At 38.9% G+C, this 23444-nt stretch overlaps 2 protein-coding genes across 3 annotated transcripts in view; one reads left to right on the plus strand and one right to left on the minus strand.

The window, feature by feature from the left end:
- Nucleotides 1-80: 80 nt before the first annotated feature.
- Nucleotides 81-22382, minus strand: yod1 (YOD1 deubiquitinase). Of its 2 annotated transcripts, none has more exons than XM_080210000.1 (3): nt 22315-22382; nt 13302-13515; nt 81-7409 (listed from the first exon to the last, which is right to left on the minus strand). In XM_080210000.1, exons 2-3 carry the CDS (start codon nt 13507-13509, stop codon nt 6706-6708), a joined length of 912 nt encoding a protein of 303 aa, XP_080066126.1. In that variant the 5' UTR covers nt 13510-13515; nt 22315-22382; the 3' UTR covers nt 81-6705. The 2 variants fall into 2 exon arrangements, with proteins under 2 accessions (XP_080066126.1, XP_080066127.1); XM_080210001.1 differs by lacking the exon at nt 22315-22382 and adding an exon at nt 22102-22306.
- Nucleotides 22383-22624: 242 nt separating this feature from the next.
- The window catches only part of LOC145356978 (6-phosphofructo-2-kinase/fructose-2,6-bisphosphatase 2-like), a 66133-nt gene continuing 65313 nt past the window's right edge, over nt 22625-23444 (plus strand). Inside the window, exon 1 of the mRNA XM_080210002.1 lies at nt 22625-22750. Within this exon, the coding sequence (XP_080066128.1) occupies nt 22729-22750 (22 nt within the window). The 5' untranslated portion in view covers nt 22625-22728. The remainder of the gene's footprint in view (nt 22751-23444) is intronic.

Raw genomic sequence — 23444 nt, forward strand, 5'->3', positions numbered from 1 at the left:
ATGAAAGTGAGACAAAAACCTAAATTCCCACAGGCAGGGATACAAGAAGATAAAAAAAACACAGTTCATGTAGGATTGTATTCAATTTATTTCTGAAAAGTATAAATTATAAAATGACCTTATATTCAGCAATTCAGCAAAGATGGATGCAATAAAATTCATGAGGTTTTCCTTTTGATCAATGGCATAAACACTGTACTCAAGTAGCAGCAGTGAACTGTAAACAGCTTAATATGATAACGCTGAAAAGTTATATTCTTAACAATGAGGTCTATTTTAGCCAAAGTTCCATTGCAATTTAAAAATCACAGTTAAAGCTAACTCTCCCATTTTCACCCAAGTCACATTGCATAAATAACATGTTTATCATTGGACACTCAATTGCAAAAGAATATATATGTATTATGTACAATATATACATACACATTAAAAGATAATGAAGCTCAATAACCCATAGATCGCTGAGTGGTTCTGAGAAGCACCAATCTGATACACACATTTCTCCTGAATCGGAAAATGCAGATTTTTAGAAAGGTAATATTTATAAGTTTATTCTTTTTAATGCACACTAATGGATAAAGAGAAGACATCAAATTTAAATGCAATGCTTATAGTTTCAAAAATGGATATAAAGTACACTATGAAGTGCAAACATGCCAGTTATGCATCTTTCATAAATTCTTTAGCATTATATATACTTCGCAAGATGCAAGTGGTGCATTTGTATCTACTCTTCACCCTTACCTATTTATTCCAATCCCATTTTATTTTTACTTGTAACATCCATGTCATTTGACTAGATTATCCTAAACTGGTGATAAAAATGCAGGAACTATTTCCATTTAGAAGCTTTTTTTCTTATACACTCAAAAAGCAAGCCACAGCAAACACTATACTTTTTGTCAAATTAGTACTGAAAGACTATGCCTGGATTAATACTTTGGTTTCATAATTGTTGGGTTTGATGTCACCATTGAGGAAGGACAGCAGTCAACTTTAAATCCCCCCCCAAAAAGGTGCAGCAGTTCTGACATAAAAGTAATAATCTGAATTTTGTATTTAGTTATTTTTGGATTTGTAAAGTAAATCAGGTTCATGATCTAGAAAACAAGATTGTTTTCTCAACAGCTAAATAGAAAAGCAGTGAATTTTAAGGTATGCAACATCCCATTTCATGACCAATATACCTCAACATGCAGGGGGATTATCCAAGTGAATTTAATAGCTAAAATGTGGATAAATTGAATAACATAGCTCAAGGCATTAGAGCTTGTGAGTTCCATACTATTTCCAAGAATATTTCTGGTTTTATTTTCCAATTTAATCAAAACAGCATTTTGGAGCTGGTGCATGGCTCTGTACTCATGTGTCATAACAGGTTAAGAATTGTTGAAGCTTCAATCTTTGACTAATTTACAGGAGCTCTGCACAGTAAACATTAATACTGCTGAATTCACTAATTCACAGGTGGCACAGTGGTTAGCACTGCTGCCTGTCAGTGCCAGAGACCTGGGTTCAATTCCCAGCTTGGTCACTGTCTGTGTGAAATTTGCATGTTCTCCCTATCTGTGTGGGTTTACTCCAGGTGCTCTGGTTTCTTTCCACAGTCTGAAAGATGTGCTGGTTAGGTGCATTGACCCGAACAGGCACAAATTGTAGCGACATGGGGAATTTCATAGTAATATCATTGCAGTGTTAATGTAAGCCTTACAGACTTGTATACACACTCGATCTCAAGATTTGATTACTGTTTATGTTAAAAAATGATTCTGATGTTAATGCCATTCAATAGCAAAACAATACATAAATGGTTTTCTGGAAAAATGTTTCTGTAAACAGCTGTTTAAAGTAGTCTTTGAATAAAATGTTATAAATTATATAAAAACTTAAATAGAGGTACAGTTCATATAAATAGTTTGCTTTAACCATTGGCTATGAAGACAGTTAAATAACGTGTATTTTATGCTATGAATTAACCACACAATAGCTTTCTAAGGCTAGTATATCAAATCAACAGAATTGCAATCTTCTTTTTTTATGGTTGAGTCTTGAACTAACTTTGTTTTCCACCAATAACAACACTTTCCACTTACATGGTGTCTTTAACATATAAATATTGAGGCACTTCACAGCAGATGCAAGGGAAACAAATGCTCAGCCAAGAAGAGGTTAAGATGACCAAAAAGCTTGGTCAGAAACGGAATGTTTAGAGGGGGGAATTTAAGATGGGAGAATTTAAGATGGGAATGCCAGAGAATAAGAACCAAGTTTTTAAACAGCATACATTTTAGTTAAAAATAAAGAAGATTGTCCCTGATATCATCAGATTATCTGGTAACATTTAGGCAAACATGACTTCCTGCCATTTTCTTTGTTTTGCTACAAAAGTAGCACTTATCCATTTAAGCATCATATTGTTCAAATATTGGAACCTGTAGCACTCAAATTGATCAAATCCCACCTCCTCCCACAAATAAAAAATAAAAAATCTGTTTAAAAATAATTGCTCAATTTAGGGCATTCTAATACCACAGTAATTTATACCTGAATCTGAATAAACTTGAAGCCAAAATTAACTATCTTAAGCAACAAGTTTGATTCTGAATCTCTGAAACCTTCATTATCAGTAAAATTGAATATCTAGAAGTACCAGACAGTAAAGATCACATGAAAGCAGGTAATTACATTGCTACAAAAAAAAAACCAAAGCTCCTGGATTAAGGACAGTGGGCTCAATAGCTAATGGACGTTACCAGTCAAACACATTTGTTCAACAATGCAATTGGTGTACACACTGTACTTCAAATACTAATGGACTTGTTGGGAGGTTTATAAATGATGATAGCATATGACAGCGTGTAGAAACAAGTATTGAAAATGTTAACCTGTGTCAGATACACTGGTAGATTTAAGTTAATTTCAAGCCCCATTTTCTGTTGTTCATGATTTAATGGTAATTTCTTTCAACAAATACAAGTTGTATCAAGCAACTTAATTCACAAGTATATCTCATGATAAAATTACAATTTTTAACTTAAGTTAATTTGCACTATTATAAATATAATAAACCTAACTATTATCAATGTAAAAAACCTCCAGTGTCCTGACTTTACGCTTGCTTCATTTTTGACCTTCTGTTAGTTGTAACATTTTAGAATTTTAGCAGGTCAGAATTATCCTCCCCTCCTTATCTATTCTGACCCAAGTAAAATGACAAGTACTGTTTTATACAGGTCCCATCTGCATTGTAACAAGGTTAGTTGACAAAGTTATTTTGTACTCGAGCAAACATCATGTTAAATTTGGGTTATTCCAACTGGTGTGAACTAGATATGTTGTGTATGGCCTGTTCTTCCACAGTTATCAGCCAGTGCAAGTATTGACTTCAAACAAACTGCCTGAACGTGAGCATATATTTGCCAGTCATGAATTCCGTGCTTCACAGACAGGAACATTGGCAATTTTTAAAATTGGATTTCAGAAGAATTTTCATTTTCACAAAACTGAAGTTGAGTAGTGTGAACTTTAAGCCGAGGAGCCAATGGCATGGTGGTATTGTCACTGGACTAGTAATCCAGTGACCCACATAATAGTCTGTAGACCTAGGTCCTCCAGAGTATCTTAAAAAGCACAGACATTTTCCATTTGCTCCAAGCAAATAAAAAAAGGCTGGTTTGGTTGCTGTTAAGGGTTTTGGTGCATCATGTAGATATTAACAGTGGATGAGGCAAAACTAGTTTTGATCACATTTTTAGCTAAGCAATAAGCAGCTGTGCTACCAAATTAATATTCATAAATTGAACAAATTTATGTTTAAGTTGATGTTTAATGAATATTATTGTATATAACTGAAAACTGATTAATCCCAGGTAGCTGCCTGACAAAAATTAAGTTACTTAAATAACAAATTATTCCAAATCCCACATACAGTTTCTATGATTCTATGAACTCATTCTGATTTTGCATTAAGCCAAAGTGCCACAAAATGATTGATGGCGCTTTTAAAATTTGATTTCTACATCTACATGTTCAGGCTGCCACTTGGAGGCTCTGAGCAGTACTACAGCTGTTTGCAAGATGTGCGCTAAAAGGAAGGAATCTTGTGCATATTTAAGTTACAGCAGAAATATTAATGATTCAATAATTTACTGATCAGTTTTTCTCAATCCTCAAGCTACTGTAATTGTTTTCACTAGCAGAGAAAAGGGCGAAAGAAAAGATTTAATAAGGTGAACAGAAAATCTGGCTCCTCTGTTTCGGAAGTCAGTGATGAAGGTCCATCAATTAAAACCTGAGGACGTCTGCAGAAAATTCATTATTTGGTTATGGAGCACGGAGTTTAACTATGTAAAATAAGGGACTGACAATTTTAATCTTTAAGCAAAAAGTGAGATATGATGATACTGATTAGTTTTAGATTGATCAGCAGTGAAAAACAGCTTTGCTAACTTGCGATGTGAGACAGAGAAAGCAGCACACTTTGAGATGCAGCCCAATGTGTGTTTGATTTTGCAGATAAGGCACATTGTTACGTCAGTGAAGAGAGATTATTCTGTATTCAAGGATGTTATTTTTGAACTATGAGTGTTTGGTGATGAAAATGCTTGATATGGCAGTTATCCACTTCCTAGTATGAACTGCATTCATTTTGCTGAGTTTACAAATCATCATAACCACATTTGACATGTTGATGCATTTCCATTGCAATTTTGTAACATGGCCACATTTTAGATAGCAGTACAAAAATGCTAAATTATTCCCTTCTGCTCTAGAAGAAAATCAGATATCTTGCAGACCCTGTAATAAATCAGTGCAACAAGAACAGCTAACTGCAGTCCTCCATATACTGGCAATAGCTTAGGACAATGGCTAAAAGCAACATTTGCTAACTGACCAGTCACGTCTGCTTTGTTATTTGCAATTGACGTGACTTAAATTACTAAACACTCAAATCTAAATCAAGTTTCAGAATATGGCTCAAAATTAGACAGATAAGGCAGAATTGTAATATCAGAAAGCAGTTCTAATGAAGAGTCATTGACCTGAATCATAATTCCATTTCTCTCTCTATAGATGCTGTCTGACCTGGAGTATTTCCAGCATTTTGATTTTATTTCATAAATTTTAATTTTATTATACTAAAGTTTTAGCTTGCATATGTCATTAAAAATATTTAAAAACAAATCCACCCATAAGCATTCAAATGGAATAACATCTCTTTCAGGTGCATGTATATTAAGTAAAGAAATCATTGTTGTGATTTAAAAAGTTTAGTCCTACATTAAATAGGACATTTTCATTACTTTGAGTAAATGTAAATTAAATGTTAGCTTCAAATAACTACATCTTTTTGTCTATGTTTGGGAATGACCAATATATAAGGGTCTTGATTCTTTCACAGTTTCAATGAAACACGAGCTACTTTTCCTCACTAATCTTTTAAGATCGAGATGAAAGCCAGCAATCCAAAAGTTTCATACTTCAGCCAAATCTTGTGTAACAGATCATACACTAAGAAGTTTTAGTACTTTTATACACGTGGAGCTGTCAAATAATTCTGGGCACAAGAGGCACCATTGTGTGTTGAAACTTAATTATTAAAAGTTCTGAGGCTTCTGGGCCAGGATATCTACAGATCTGCTTTTCCTCATGCCTCTAGTTTAATTTTGAAAATTAGTACTTGTGTTTCATGTGGGGGAAAATAGGAATCTCATTGCCATGTACAAACTTCACACTGGAAGATAATTGAAAGATTGTTTCCTTGGAGATGGAGCTTTTTTTTTAAAAAACTACCCAAGGACTGATTCTATTTTCAATAAGTGTCCGTATTATCAGTAGTTAACTTCCTTGCAATCACAATTGGAATTGGTTTTGTTTTAGCCTGAATGTAGCAGACTGACAAGAGTACTATCTATTGTGTTTTAAGTAGACAATAATGTGGTGAGCATCCTGTGAGATCCCAGTTGCCTTACATTGTAGTTAAGCCAACAGCTATTTGTCTTGAGACACTACCCTATTGCACATTGTGTAGGTTTCAGTTCAGAGGAGTCTCGGTCTCAGACTGCTCACGGAAGCTCCTTTTCTGCTAGCTGTCGAGAATGCTTGAAAAACAGCAAAGACTCAGAATGGAAGAATGGATTATCTTGAAAGCTCCTGAGCTTGTCACAAGGTAGTTGTTTAAGGATACACCTGTGATTTCCATGAGCTGATCATAAAACGGTTGTTAAAATACAAAGGCGTCCTTTGGAGCTACTTAAAATTTTAAGAATCCTCAAATTAACATTCATAATTTATAGGCTTATTGGTCATTTTTTCTAGCGTTATTCTGCAATAAAGACCTTCAAAATATGAATCTCACACATGCACTTAACTAGAGAGAAAGAAAACAACTTTAAGAGAAACCATTGATGCTTTACATATTGGTATCCAGGCATATAAGACACTTAAGTGTACCTTCTACCTCTATTAAAACAAATATTTTGTTAAATATAATAAATTAGAATGAGTAAAATTCTAATGCAATTCCTACCATGTAAACAGGAATTCAAGAATGAGGGCCAGTTTTTGAAACAACCAACAATTTGATCAGCTCATGGTTTAATCATCCCAGGGTTAAAAAACACTCCCTAATATTCCATTTTGTTCTGGAGATTAATTATCCCTCTACATTCTAGGAATGTGAGGTAAATAACAGTACTCTGGCTATCATACCTCCCCGAAGTTGGTGTGTCCAGTCTCTTTAGCATGCTCCCTAGCCTCTAACTGACCCACCAGCCCCTTTTGGCAGATTACACATCGCAATGTGAATCTATTCAGATCAGTAAACTGTCGTTTTCTTCTAGCCTCATCTGCCAACTCTAGTGCTTGAGCAAGCACAATATCATCGGCTGTGGAGAAGATGGTTTGTGGGGGTGTTTCAGGATCTTCAAACTGTCGTTTCAATGGGTCATAATGGATCCCATCATAGAGCAGGAGAACGCGTTTCTGATAGCCAACATCTTCTCCAAACCGGTCTACTCGGACAGTTTGTGTGTCCACTACACAGATCTCACACTGGTAAAACTTGGATAGAATAGAGATTTCAATGGCTCCTCCCCATGTGTCATTCTGTCGAATCCAGTTGCAGTAATCCCAATTGCTTTTTCCTAGTACAGCTTCTGTGTATGAATCAGGATCACTTGCCACAATCTGTGCTATAAGATTTCGCATTTCTGGAGCACAGGTTGGTTCACAAACACCACCTTCCACCACGTAGTGGATGCTTGTGAAGAGACATGAATTATCTGCAGGGACAACATGCCGGGTCAGCTGCGGGAAAGTATCCTTATCTGAATTTTCAGCACCAAACTTTGACACAGAAGCATTGACCTTCAATGTATCCCTTTCCTCTTCCACAATCAAAGTATCACCTGCAGAAAAATACAGTGATACATTTAATGCAAGCTTACTTCAGTACTGGGTTAAAAATTTACCATCAAATAATTAAAGGTAATGCAGCCATTTACATAAAACTAGAAAATACACATGTAGAAATAATAAATTTTATAACAGGAACCCTTTATAAATAAAAATTGGCATCTACAAGAAAATCTTCAAATTAGTCATGCATACTATTGTAAATGTAGCTATCCACAATTGACTTGTGATGCTGATTATGATGGTTTGTGTGGATTGGCATCAAGCAAATTATGCAAAATTCTGTAATGACTATTTAGACACTCAAATCTTTGCAAAGAATTTAAAACAACTTATATTTAGAATCATAGAATGTATAGTACAGGAGGGCATCATTGGGCTCATTGAGCCTGCACTGACAATAATCCCACCCAGGTCCCATCCCCATAACCCCACATATTTACACTCCTAGTCCCCCTGACACTGAGGGGCAATTCATCATGGCCAATCAACCTAACCTGCACATCTTTGAACTGTGGCAGGAAACTGGAGCATCCAGAGGGAACCCATGCGGACATGGCGAGAATGTGAAAATTCCACATGGACAGTCACCCAAGGCTGGAATTGAACTGGGGTCCCTGGCGCTGAGAGGAAGCAGTGCTAACCACTCTGCCATCCAATTTATATTGCTCTCTTCATGACTAAAGCACTTTCTGGCCAAGCAATTATTTTTGAAGTATAGTTACTGTTGCCATTAAGGAAGTTGAGATATTAAACTGGGACATGTGAATCATATTAATCTTACTTCATATGTATTTGTGCACTTCTTGTTCATCATACTTTAAGTGTCATACACTCCTCAAATGCTATAGGAACATAAGAAACAGGAGCAGGAGTAGGCCATCTAGCCCTTCAAGCCTGCCCCGCCATTCAATAAGATCATGGCTGATCTGGGGTGGATCGTTTCCACTTTCCCGCCTGCTCCCCATAACCCTTAATTCCCTTGTCTATCAGAAATCTATCTATCCATGACTTAAATATATTCAACGAGGTAGCCTCCACCACTTCAATGGGCAGAGAATTCCAGATATTCCCCACCCTTTGAGTGAAGAAGTTCCTCCTCAACTCTGTTCTAAACTGCGCCCCCCCCCCCCCCCCCCATTTTGAGGCTGTGCCCTCTAGTTCTGGTTTCCTTTCTAAGTGGGAAGAATCTCTCTACCTCTACCCTATCTAGCCCCTTAATTATCTTGTAAGTCATTATACGATCCCCCCCCAGCCTTCTAAATTCCAACGAGTACAGGCCCAATCTATTTAATCTCTCCTCATAAACTAACCCCCTCATCTCCGGTATCAGCCTGGTGAACCTTCTCTGTATTCCTTCCAAGGCCAATATATCCTTTCACAAATAAGGGGACCAAAACTGCACACAGTACTCCAGTTGCGGCCTCACCAGTGCCTTGTACAGTTGCAGCAAGACCTCCCTGCTTTTATATTCTATCTCCCTCACGGTAAAGGCCAACATTCCATTCACCTTCTTGATCACCTGCAGACTGAGTTTTTGTGATTCATGCACAAGGACCCTCAGGTCCCTCTGCACAGTAGCATGCTGCAACTTTTCACCATTTAACTTATATTCCTTCCTACTGTTATTTCTACCAAAGTGGATAACCTCACATTTGCTAATGTTATACTCCATCTGCCAGGTCCTCGCCCACTCGCTCAGCCTGTCCAGATCTCTCTGCAGACTTTCCACGTCTTCCGCACAATTGGCTTTTCCACTCATCTTCGTGTCATCAGCAAATTTTGTTACCCTACACTCAGCCCCCTCCTCCAGATGGTCTATTTATATGGTAAACAGTTGAGGCCCCAGCACTGATCCCTGCGGCACATTCATAATTTATAGGCTTACTGGTCATTTTTTCTAGCATTATTCTGCAACAAAGACCTTCAAAATATGAAACTTACACGTACACTTAACTAGAGAGAAAGAAAACAACTCTGAGAAACTACTGATGCTTTACATATTAAATTATATTCTAGTCACCAAGTGCCAACCAGAAAAGCACCCATTGATTCCAACTGTCTCCTTCCTGTTAGATGGCCAGTCCTCAAACCACGCTAGCACTTTACCCCCCCAACTCTGTGTACCCTAACTTTTGTAGCAACCTTTTGTGAGGCACCTTATCGAACGGCTTCTGGAAATCTAAACACCACATCCACCAGTTCCCCTCTGTCTACCGCACTAGTCACATTTTCATAAAAATCCAGTAAATTCATTAAACATGACTTCCCCTTCACGAATCCGTGCTATGTCTGTTTGATCAAACCATTCTTTTCTAGATGTCCTGCTATTTCTTCTTTAATGATGGATTCTAGCATTTTCCCAACTACGGACGTTAAGCTAACCAGCCTGTAATTACCCGCCTTTTGTCTGCTACGTTTTTTTAAACAGCAGCATAACAGTAGCTGTTTTCCAATCTGCCGGCACTCCCCAGAGTCCAGCGAATTTTGATAAATAGTTACTAAAGCATCTGCTATTACTTCTGCCATTTCTTTCAGAACCCTGGGATGCATTCCATCCGGTCCCAGGGACTTGTCTACCTTCAGTCCTGTTAGTCTACCAAGCACCACCTCTCTAGTAAGAGTAATTGTATTAAGGACCTCATCTCCTACCAATCCTTTATCTTTAATATTCGGTAAGCTATTTGTGTCCTCTGTGAAGACCGAGACAAAAAACTTTTTTAAAGTCTCAGCCATTTTCTCGTTTCCCACCATAAATCCCCCTTCTCGTCCTCCAAGGATCCAACATTCACTCTAGCCAGTCTCCTCTTCTTTATATATTTGTAAAAACTTTTACTACCATTTTTTATATTTAGAGCTAGTTTAGTTTCATACTCTATCTTTTCTTTCTTCATCGCTTTCTTAGTCATTCTTTGCTGTTTTTTAAATCTTTCCCAACCTTCTAATTCCCCACTATTTTTAGCCGCTCTGTGCGCATCTGTTTTTAATTTAATAATAAAGGAACAAAATCAGCCATTTCCAAAGTGCAGAAAGTTTCTCCAGGGACAGAAGATATTGAAGTCACGATCCCTACACCTCATCTTGATTGAACCTGTCATTAAAAAATTCTGCAGACTGAATTGTGCAAACTCACCCACATTTTGATGTTAATTAAACTTTTGCAAGTCTTGATGGGACATGTTTTACATTGTTCTTAGATGTCCTTATAAACAGCACATCTCAGTCTTCTGGCATGCATTGCAATAAATATGTCTACATGTACAGAAAGTAGCCACACAATCATCCCCCTAATACACTATTCTATCAAAATTAAAACCGTGACATTTTCTCAGTGACTTCACCTTCAGCCTCTGCAGCCACCCAAAAAAACAGTTTAAAAGAGGGGAATACTATGAGACATCTCTAAACTCTATTTACATCCATGACTCTGGTTGCCTAATCCCAGCCACCAGAACTTGCCCTGTTCCCTTACCCAGTCCCTCCATGCCTAGGGTTGAGCCTACCTCCTATTTACATCTGCCAGGCAAACAAAGAGTTTTCAACCCAAGTAAACACACAAACAAAAATATTAATTTAAAAATCAGTACTCTAACAGCAGTCATTATTAAAGTTATTTGCACAAGGTTCTGTTGGTTAATATTGGAAAATCAAGAATTATTGTTTTGTCATGCACCATTTTCTTTCTCATTTGCAAATTAATGGCCTTGAGGTTGAGGGGTTTTGGTTGTTAATTTATTTTATTATTGTTAAACAATGGTTGAGACTAGCCTGGTCCATAGCAATGAGCAACCCTCTAGGACATGTACTAAGTATGAAAACATCCAATTAAATGTTTAGTTAGGTAGCTCTAATGGATCTAGGTTTAATTTTTGTGTCTGAAAATTACTGAATGATTGCTTCCAAAGGATCAATGAACAAATGCACTAGTCGGAGGGTTAATGGTGTATACAAATCAGGAAGTCTCAGGTTTGAGACCTGGTCCGTGCCAACTCTAACCTCAGTCAGAGTGGCTCTAACGTTGTACCTGGATCCCAGCTTTGACAACTTATCCATAATTTCCACCACAGAGTTGCTGCTGGAAGTGCAGCATGTGCATCAATTGAATCAGGTTTGCCCATTTTGCACTGTTCACTGCCTGGACTCTCAGCTAACAACAACTATCACTTGGGACTGTTTTCACCCGGCACGAATACCTACAGAATTACACCCAAGCTTGAGTCAGTGTAGTTCGAAACGGGGTGCAAGAGAAAAGGCTTTTACCACTTCACAAGTTTGATGAAATTGTGGTGTGTATAAACATTTAATTTAGCAACGGTAATCATCAATAGCAATAATATACTCAGGCAAAAGTAATGAAAATCACTTACTTAGTGGACAAGTGAATGAAATTTATCCTTTCATTGTGAAAATCATGCAACAGTAAGAATCAGGTACAGAAACATCCAAAATTCTGGAAGACATACAATTTTATGTCATGTTTTTGGATCAGTAATTAGTCAGGGGATTGCTGGTTGTGTTCTGTACCTGAAAAAAAAAATTGCACTATGATAGAAAATTGCTCAAAAGAACATAAAGCTACTTGGGCTCATCTAGAATTCAATGGAATTTGGTTGAACAGCAAAATATCAAAATAATAAATGAAAGCTTTCTTTTGTTTCTGGTGGTACCTCACCAAATATAGTACTAGATTTCCCAATGTAATGTTAGATAAAGCACAGACTGCAAGGCATTGCAAGGATGGTTTAAAAATCAAACTCAAGAGCTAAACTGCAGTAATTTGGCAATGTCACCTGACCTTGGTATTACTTATCTTCAGGACAACTTTCAGTCTTATTCTTCACAGCAGATACATATTTACAATTTAGAGCCTTGTTAGGTACTTTTCTTTTCGCAGCAATGAAAGATGCAATTGTAATCAATGGATAGCAAGCTTCCCCAGTTGAACAATGATTTAAAATGGTGAGGTCTTTTCCCAGTGATTATATCTTTCATTTCAATTTTGTGATCTGATCTTTCTGCAACATGGTATGACCAAAATAGACAAAAAAAACTATTTTAATCATGGAAGGGCAAACCAATTTCTACTTACCCTACTCTGTATGGACAAGGCAGTTTCACAAGAAAAGACATGTAACATTAGATGAGTCAAATGTGCTCTTCTTACCAAAGTAGTACAATTATTGTGTATTTCCAAATTTCGTGGTCAAAGATTAATGAGCAATTTTGGTCTTTTGAGCAGCTTACAAAACTGCATTAGGCTGCAAATAGGGAGGCATATGAGGTTGTTGGCCATTTCAATCCACCCACATTTAAAACAGTTTACTGATGGGGAAATTATACATTGTGAGCAATGTAATCACAATACATAAGAACTGATTCCACCATAAAACAAGAAGCAAAGAAAGAAAATCGCGCATATTCTTTCCAAACAGGACATGCCAATTTTATGTCTTTTGGAAATGAATTAGAACAATTCTTACTTTGAAGATAAGGCTTTATGAAAATTCTCCTTGTTCCCAAATAATCTAGTGCAAATCCAGCTGATCAATATTTAATAAATCAAGCCTGTTTATATAGTTGCATGGTCTAAACAGCATAGAGACCACAATATGCAAAGAGAGGGGGAGGAACTTAGAAACTGATTTCATAAAAATCATTCATAAAAATAGCCATAATGGGATAGTGCTATTCACAAATCTAAAGCAACTAATTTCAGATTTTGGTTTCAGAACCTTATAGTGAGCACAGTTAACTTCTTTCAGATTATTCACAAACCACACCCTCTATCTTTGTTGATATTGTGGCTCTTGCAGGCATATGACTGGTGATTGAGCAGCAGTGATTTTTCATTCTTCCTTTGTATGTATTGTCCATAATGCACTTACCAGATTTAATAGGACAATCTTTGAGGGGCATTTCTCCATTGCAAAGATCGAGGCTGGATGGAGGAAATCCCACCATGATTTTCTGCATTGCACATGGAATTCCAGTCAGTTCTTCTACTTTGTCTTTCAATTCTTGAACACAGGATTCTGAAGTTAGCCCTTGCATCAGGTGTGTTCCATTCTTTGCTTTACATCGTAGACGTAGCATTGTATTCTAGAAATGACAATGTGAATGTTTGAGAATGTGAAATGAAGTAGCCATCTGACAACATGCTTCATCAATACCTTCTACATGAAGTGATCTTTCTTTTTATCATCTACACATTTACATTATCTGAATTAGAAACAAGAAAATAATCGAGAAGTTTTACTGAAAAGAGACATGCTCTCAAAACTTTTCATCTTACATTCATCAGCACCTTTTCCCATTGAATTCCCTTTAAGATTTGGTATTCTTGTGAATCTGTCCCGATGTGTGCAAGATGAAAAGCTTCAAAAAGCTTTTTGTAATAGCAACCAAATAAACTAGAAGTTATTTAAACTGCATCTCATTATGTATCAAATGATCCAAATTATCTTTTGGGACCATGGTTAAAAATGAAATAATCCACTTGCCAGATTTTCTGGTGATGAACGTAAACAATCAAATTTTGCTTTTTAGAGTCAGAGCTTTACAGCAAAGAAAGAGGCCCTTTGGCTCATCGTGTCTGGGCTGGCCATCAAGTACTAATCTTTTCTAATCCCATTTTCCAGCACGCGGTCCGTAGTCTTGTCCAATTTAAGCAAAAATTCAAATCACTTGAATCACAACTATAAGCTGACATTTTCTCTGCACTAAATAATTATTTTAACAGCGTACTATCATGACCAGGATGAGAAGGTGATCAAACGTTACTGGATCCAGAGGCCAACTAGTGCTTGGGTTATCCTTGTCCTCTCCTATTTCTGATTTGTATGTTGCCCTTTGGTGATAGGATCCAAAAGCACAGCATTAGTTTTCGCATGCATATGTTAACACCCAGCTCTATCTCACCATCACCTCTTCTGCTATATTATCAGCACAAATAGAATTGAAGTCAACGGAAATCAAGGATAATATGCCACACCTAGAAAAATGGAAGAGTGTTATGGTTTTTGAAAATCAACCATCTCAGCAGGACATCACTACAAGAGTTCCTCAAGATTAGTGACCTTTGTCTAACCATCTTCAGCTTCTTCAATAACATTCCTCCCATCTTAAGGTCAGAACCTGGGATATTCACTAATGATTGCATTGTTTTCAATTCCATTCACAGTTCCTCAGATAATGAAGCAAGCAATTTGTGCCTGCTTGCAGTATAATTTTGAAAATAATCAGTGGTAAGCAACATTTGTGCCCCATTACTGTTAGACAATGACCATCCCAGTACTGAGGGGGTACTGCAATGTTGGTGTCATCTGTGAAATGAGACATTACACCAAAGTCTATCTACCCTCAAGTGGATACAAAAGATCCTATGGCATTATTTTGAAGAGCAGGTATTCTGACCAATATTCGTCTACATCAACATCAACATCACAAACACAGATTACCTTGTATTGGGGCCATGTGATGCAAGTGACATGCAAATAAGGCTCGCCATTAAATTCAGCCAAGATTTTCTCCCAGATGGATTGGTCATTCACTAGCCCAGAAGATAAAAATCAACCCCAAAGATAAAACAATAACTTACAAAAATAAGTTACAAAAGGCTTTGAGCGAGTAAAGCAGAAGCTTTTAAAAAATACTCTAATAGGTACTTTGATGTTCAACTCTTAAAAAGGAACAGGGCACAACAGTTGACCTGATTATACTTTAAAGGGGAGTGATAGCTGTAAGCAACTTCAATATTATGTTTTATTACAGCAAGTGACTAATAAAAATGCCAGAGTTATCCTGATATTCATGTCTGTGTGGGTTTTTTCCAGATGTGACAGTATTCTCCCACAGTCTAAAAGTCAGGCTGGTTAGGTGCATCAATCATGTTAAATTCTCCCTCAGTGTAGCTGAACATGCACCAGAGCGTGGTGATGAGGGGATTTTCACAGCACTTCATTGCAGTGTTACTCCAGTTGCGACACTAATAAACTAAAAATTTGTAAATGTTCAGAAGGTGCAAAAACATAATACCAGATGTGAGGGTACATGTGTTAAGAAAGGCTGAACAAATCAAGTTCTTTTCACTAGAAATGTGAAGTGAAAGTTCACCCAATAAAAATCCAAGATCATGAAAACATTTGATAGGATAGATGTAATGAAGATGTTTTACTTGTGGTGGAAGACCAATATTTGGGCAATAAACATAAGGGTGTTGCCAATAAATCCAATAAGGAATGTTGAATAATTTCTTAGCATCAGTATTTACCGTAACGAGGTCAGGATGCCAGAAATTCCATGGAAATTAATATTGAAATCAAGGAAAGAGACTCATCAAAATGAACATAAGCAAAATAACAGTAAAGAAGAAAATAATGGCACAAATCTTCAGGACCAGATAGTTTTCATTCAAGAATCTAAATGAGAACATTGGAAGATTATAGTTAAAGGAATCTGCAAAACTTTCTCAATTCAGGAATAATTTCTTAAGATTGGAAAATTGCATATGTTGCACTGATATCTAAGAGAAGTGCAAGGGGAAAACCAGGGAATTATGGATCACCTATCCTAACACAATAGCTTTGGAAATTAATAGGGTATTTTAAATAAAGATAGGACATTGGCAATTGAATATCTTGAAAGTTTTTAGCTGACCAACAGGAGCCAACATGGATTTATAAATGGGAAGCCTGATGAACTTGATCAGATTTTCCAATGAAATTGTGATAAGAGGAACATTACGTATGTGCAGTTTCAGAAGCTATCTTCTAATCCCTCAAGAGAGGCTGCTGGCTACAGTTGAAAGCTATGGAATTGAAATGATCAACTTGGCAAGGAATGGCAGGAGGCAGAATAGGAACAATGGATGACTACTTCTGACTGACAGGATATGACTCATGGTGATCTTGCAAGCATCGGTGCTGTGGCCTCAACTATTCAATGTATTTATTAATGATACAGGTGAAATAGAAATTTGCATATCCAAGTTTGTCACTGCAGATAGGTGGCAGAGTTTAAGTGAATGGATAAAACTATGGCAAATGGACTAGACAAACTAGGGTCCTACTCCCTGCAATTTAGCAGGTTAAAGTTTGATTTGATCAGCTTTTAAGATGAGAACAGATAAAGCAATAGAGAAAAATTATTTGTGATGGTTCAGGAGTTAAATGAGACAACACTTATTCATGTAAAAGGTAGAAATTCAGTAACTCTTCCAGAAATGGCAGTTGATGCTAGCTCAATTATACATTTTAAAATAAGAGGATAGATTTAAAAAAAAACAAAGGTGTTAAAGAATATGGGGCAAAGATAAATATATAGGATTTGAGTGGCACAGTGGTTAACACTGCTGTCTCACAACGTCAGGGACCTGGGTTTGATTCCTGGCTTGGGTCACTGTCTGTATGGAATTTGCACATTCTTTGTGTCATAAGAACTAGGAGCAGGAGTAGGCCATCTAGCCCTTCGAGCCTGCCCCACCGTTCAATAAGATCATGGCTGATCTGAAGTGGCTCAGTTCCACTTTCCCCCTTTCTCCCCATAACCCTTAATTCCCTTGCCTACCAAAAACCTATCTACCCGTGTCTTAAATATATTTAGCCTCCACCACTTCAACGGGCAGAGAATTCCAGAGATTCACCACCCTTTGAGTGAAGAAGTTCCTCCTCAACTCCGTTCTAAACTGCCCCCCCTTATCTTGAGGCTGTGCCCTCTAGTCCTGCTGTCCTTTCTGAGCAGGAAGAATCTCTCTACCTCTACCCTATCCATCCCCTTCATTATTTTATACGTCTCTATAAGGTCCTCCCTCATCCTTCTAAACTCCAACAAGTACAGACCCAGTCTATTTAGTCTCTCTTCATAGTCCAACCCCCACCTCTCCGGTATCAGCCTAGTGAACCTCCTCTGCACTCCCTCCAAGGCCAAAACATCCTTGCGCAAGTGCGGCGACCAAAACTGCACACAGTACTCCAGCTGAGGCCTCACCAGTGCCCTGTACACTTGCAGCAAGACCTCCCTGCTTTTATATTCTATCCCCCTCGCTATAAAGGCCAGCATCCCATTCGCCTTCTTGATCACCTACTGCACCTGCAGACTAGGTTTTTGCGACTCATGCACAAGGACCCCCAGGTCCCTCCGCAACGTACCATGCTGCAGCTTTTCGCCCTTTAAATAGCAATCCCTCCTATTATTCCTGCCAAAGTGGATAACCTCACACTTGCTAACATTGTACTCCATCTGCCACGTCCTCGCCCACTCACTCAGCCTATCTAGATCCCTCTGCAAACTTTCCACACCCTCCGCACAATTTGCTTTTCCACTCATCTTTGTGTCATCAGCAAATTTCGACACCCTACACTCAGCCCCCTCCTCCAGATCTACTTTATAAATGGTAAATAGCTGAGGCCCCAGCACCAATCCCTGCGGCACTCCACTAGTTACCAACCGCCAATCAGAATAGCTTGCATTAGTCCAAAGATGTGCAGGTTAGGTGGATTGGCTATGCTAAACTGCCCCTTTGTGCCAAGGGGACTAACTAGGGCTGGGGTTGTGGGATGGGGCCTGGGTGGGATTGTGGTTAGTGCAGACTCAATGCGTCAAGTGGCTTCTTTCTCCACTGTGGGATTTTATGATTATATTATTGATCAGCGATGGTCTCACTGAATGGTAGAAAAATGTTCAAGACCAACCCCTATGCCAAATTCAGAAGAAACTTCTATCTAAAAGAACACAGAATTTGCTATGACAAGTAGTTGAAAAAAAATGCATAGTTTTGGAAAAAGATCAGCAGCAGAGGGCGCAAGAAATGGAAGAATATGTTGAAAGAGGTAGAGGGAAGGAGCTAGTGTGGAGCATAAATGCCAGCGTGATCAGGCCTGTTTCTGTACTGTATATTGTATCTTTTTGTCTGTTGCCTGAAAACACTCCAAGTAGTAAGTACTGAAGTTGGATGTCTACTTCTCCATTTTATTGTGTATTTTATAATTAATCATTTTATTAGAGCAAGAATTATAGACCCATGATGAAACAACAGCAAGTTAAGTTTGCGTGATGGCACTCCTGTGGGGAGACCAAGGCAGTGTGGTAATGTTTCTGGATCAGGAATCCAGAAGCTCTGGGGAATGCAGGTTAAAATCCTCTGACAACAGCTGGTGGAATTTAAATTCAGTTTTAAGAAGAAAGCTAGTCAATTGAAACTATCAACTGTTATAAAAACCCATCTGGTTCACTTATATCTTTTCGGAAAGGAAATTTGCCGTCCTTGCTTGATCTGGTCTACGTGTGTTTCCAGATCATGATGTGGAGATGCCGGTTTGGATTGGGGTAAGCACAGTAAGAAGTTTCACAACACCAGGTTAAAGTCCAACAGGTTTATTTGGTAGCAAACACCACTACCTTTCACAGCGCTGCTCTTTTGTCACGCAAGTTACTTGACAAAGGAGCAGTGCTCCGAAAGCCAGTGGCATTTGCTACCAAATAAACCTGTTGGACTTTAACTTGGTGTTGAGACTTCTTACTGTGTTTCCAAATCCACAGCAAGATAGGCAACTCAAATGGCTTTGTAAGCCACTTAGTTCAAAGGCAAACTTGACGAGTGACAAGCACTGGCCTTGTCAGCAACACCCACATTCCATTAAAGATTAAAGAGGAAAAAAATGGGCAATATTATTTTTAAAAATAATAAAAAAGAATAGCATTTATTTTCCTTCTCTTTAGTAAATTAAGTACATTCTCATCATGCTCAAAACAAATAAACCATACATTAGACACTTGTGACTAATAGTTAATTACAGGAGACAAAAACTAGACAAGGTGGCTAAGAAAGAGGTCAGATCGAATGTGCCTCACCTACGTCAATTGATGGAAATAATGTAGAACAACCATTATTCCTATCTTGTAGTCTGTGTCATTGGTCTGGGGTCAAAATATTCTCCCTCCCCTCCCCCACCAAGGGCTCTCTGGAGATTTTCTTTTGTGAGGGCTGTTTAAAAAATTCTCATTAATATGATAATCCTCAATCCTGAGTGTGGAGGAAGGACAGAAATGTTACCTGTTCGCGTCTAACACCTGTGCTCATATCCACAATATCACCCGGAAAGAAACAAGCAGAAAATAGCCCAAGCTAAAAGAGGTTGATCATGAATTGGGTGGAGTTGCTGTGGGGGAAAACGTTGACTCTACAGCCGAAATCTGTCCCAAACCTGAACATCCTTGAGCATATTTCATGCAAATACAAACCAGATCTGCTGATGAATCTACGATCACATTTTACAAGTGCTGCAATCCAGGGTGTGTGCATCTCTTAAGGGATTAAGTTTCTTGCATAGAATCCAAACAATTATGAATGCATGTCAACTAATGATGATAGAGCTGTACTATATTGAAATTGCTGGATTTGTAACTTTTTAAAAATTCATTTGTGGGACACAGGTGTCACTAGTTGGCCAGCATTTATTGGGCATCCCTAGTTGCCCTTGAAAAGGTGGTGGTAGCGAGCCGCTTTTTTGAATTGCTGCAGTCCACGTGTTGTGGGTCGACCCACACTGCCGAGGAGGTACTTACGGGGAGGCGATGGCTTAGTAGTTTATCACTAGACTATTAACCCAGAAACTCAGCTAATGTTCTGGGGACCTGGGCTTGAATCCCACCATGACAGATAGTTTTTTTATTGAATTCAAATTCCACTATCTGGAATTAAGAATCTACTAATGACCATGAAACTATTGTCGATTGACAGAAAACCCCATCTGTTTCACAATTGTCCTTTAGGGAAGGAAATTTGCCATCCTTATCTGGTCTGGCCTACATGTGACTCGAGTCAAAGCAACATGATTGACTCTCAACCGCCTTCTGAAATGGCCAAGCAAGCCACTCAGTTGTATCACTACAAAGTCTCATCTAGTATATTTTGTTTCTTTTTTTTTCTCCTCGCTAGAAAAGATTTAATAAAACTGCAGTGGAATATAGACATCACTAATTACGTAAGGCTGTAATAGATGGTAGAAGATTATTGCCACTAACATTCTAAAAAACATTCTCAATGTATATTAGGTGTCAAAAACCCACTTTATCCCTATAACCCTCAATTCTTTTGCTGATTAAAAATCTATCTCAACCTTGAACATACTTAACAACCCAGCGTATACAATAAATAATTCCACAGATTCACGACTCTCAGAAATTCCTCATCTGTCTTAAATGGGCAACCCTTATTTTTTGATTATGCCCTCTGGTCCTAGACTCTCCCACAAGGGGAAACAACCTCTCAGCATCTACCCTGTCAAGCCCTTTAAGAATCCTGTATGTTTCAATATGGTCACATCTCATTCTTCTAAACTCCAATCAGTACAGTCCCAACCTCTCCTTCGTAAGAAAATCCCTCCATATTCAGGATACAATACATTTTAAAAGTACTTAATTTGCTATAAAATGCTTTAGGATATTCCAAGGTTGTAAAAGGCAATATAAATTCAAATTCTCTCTTTAGCAAAAGGAAGTATTTAAATATTATTACAGTACTGTTACATAATTTATCTGCTTTATTCAACAAACACTAATGCTTGTAAGATCACAGAGCTACCCAGAAATCTGTCCCACCAGAGAAATTAAATTTGCTTGTCAACGCATTTAAAACATTTTCAAAAAATAAGCAATTATTATGTAATCAACCATAAATTTCAGTCAAGTTTCACAACATGAGACAAATCCAGGTTGACTCCTTGAGGGCAGTCAGTCATTCATTCACTCATCTCAATTTAATCTCCTGTTAACGACTGTAGTGGATGTAGTGCCGGAGTTGAGGGGGTTGAGCTATGAGGAGAGGCTGAATAAACTAGGCTTGTACTCGTTAGAGTTTAGAAGAATGAGGGGAGATCTCATTGAGACGTATAAGATGATGAATGGGATGGATAGGATAGAGGTGGAAAGACTCTTCCCGCTCAAAAAAGACAGTAGGACTAGGGGGCACAGCCTCAAGATAAAGGGGGGGCGGTTCAGAACGGAGTTGAGGAGGAACTTCTTCGCTCAAAGGGTGGTGAATCTCTGGAATTCTCTGCCCGTTGAAGTGGTGGAGGCTGCCTCGCTAAATATTTTTAAGAAGCGGGTTGATGGGTTTTTGATAAGAGAAGGGATTAAGGGTTATGGGGAGAGGGCGGGAAAGTGGAACTGAGCCACGACAGATCAGCCATGATCTTATTGAATGGCGGGGCAGGCTCGAAGGGCCAGATGGCCTACTTCTGCTCCTATTTCTTATGTTCTTATGTTCTTATGTCAAATGGTTACAAATGTAGCTTCTCTTACACGGAAAACCTAAACGTTAGTGGGTTGCAGTCATGATGGGTAGACATAGTTAAGCAACCACGTTCATTATTCCAGCTTTGATCCCTTATAGCATACTGCTGCAATGGTTGTTCCTTTGTTCATTCCCAGTCTACCATATTAATCGTACGATTTTAGAAGGCACTAAAACAGTTCTGCGCGGCATACCCCTCCCCGCATTATAAATTAAAGCTGGCATTAACTTTTCCATTGGATCATCCCCCCCATTCTTTTTTGTCCCATCCACACATTTCGCCAAATTTCCATTCATGAACATATGCTGCTCGTTACACGCTTTTAAACAGATTTTTTTCCCCCATAAAACTGTGACCAGCAGAATCGACCCTACTCTCCTCAGCGAAGTCCTACCGTTCATTGCCTCAATCCCCAGGAATAAGCTCTTTGCAGTGAGATGCTCGGTCTCAATGGTAACCGGGCCTGGTGAATCACCAACCCACCCCAATTTTAATTAACTCTTGACGGGGATGAGAAATCCGAGCAGGCTCAAATACCCCCACAACCATTTGCCCAACATGCTCTATTTTCCTCCGCTGACTCGGTTTCACACAAATGACCGTTTACCGATGATAAAGGACAACGACCGAAATTATACTGCGGACAGCCGAGCAAACACTCACTCCCCTGACAGGTCTGCGCCTCCTCATCACTGCGCACGCGCCTGACATCACAAAGCCCGAAGTCTCTATCACGTGGTCTCCTCCCCTCCCCCCTCAAGTGGTATCACCCGGCTTCCCCCTCCCTGTCCGAATGGTTTCAACCCCTACTCTCTCTCTCTCTCACTATTTCAGACCCGCCCCCTCTCACAAACGACCGCGCCCCCTTCCCACAAACGACCACGCCCCCTCCCACAAACGACCATTCTCCCTTCCCCACGCGGGGTGGGGAGGACATGAGGCGTGGCGACGTCACAGTTGTGTGACGTCACGAGGCCGGCGGTGGTGGCGGTTGCTGCTGCTGCCTCGGAGGTTGGGTAAGATGTCGCTGTCGGTGAGGAAAGGTAAGCCCGGGAAAGGTGGTGTTGTGGGTATGGCGGTGGGGGTGGAGATCAGTGTCCGTAATCGCGTAACCGGCTGCGGGGGAGACTGTTGATCAGGTTAACTCTCCTTCCAAGGACTGTCAGATTTGCAGTTGAGTGTCCCTGATGAAAGGTGGCTGATGCAAGGTTACCATCAACTTGGGTGGGTGTTTGATTTATGTATTCAGTACAATCCACCCCCCCTTTCCTTGTATGTGTATTTTTTAAAAAACCGTCGTTATCCCCAAATCCGCTCGCAGTTAATGGAGCAATCTGCGTGAGGTTTAAATGCTGCCTTCGATGAATCTCCAAGTAAAATACCTGAGGGTGCTGGAAATTTCTGAGATAAAAACAGACATTGCTGCAAAATACTCGGCCGGCCTGGCAGCATCGGTGGGGACAAACAGGGGCAGCGTTTCAGATCGGTGACCTTCTATCAGAACCTTATCAGATGGCGAAAGGTCATCCATCTGAAATTCCAACTGACATGGAATGATTTGAAGGTTTATGAGGCTGGGAGGTGGGGGTTGTGGAATGAGCTGAAGTGCAGCTGGCCCAAGTGTCCTTCCTCTTTATAAACGGCCTACGATTTTAGGAATTATTTTTTCCTCCTGTCAATTCTCAATGGCTGACCCTTTATCCTTGAGATTGGGAATGCCAGTTCTGTACATTGTAG

Source organism: Carcharhinus amblyrhynchos, chromosome 22 (genome assembly GCF_965287045.1).
Source record: "Carcharhinus amblyrhynchos chromosome 22, sCarAmb.v2.hapA, whole genome shotgun sequence".
Taxonomy (NCBI): Eukaryota; Metazoa; Chordata; class Chondrichthyes; order Carcharhiniformes; family Carcharhinidae; genus Carcharhinus; species Carcharhinus amblyrhynchos.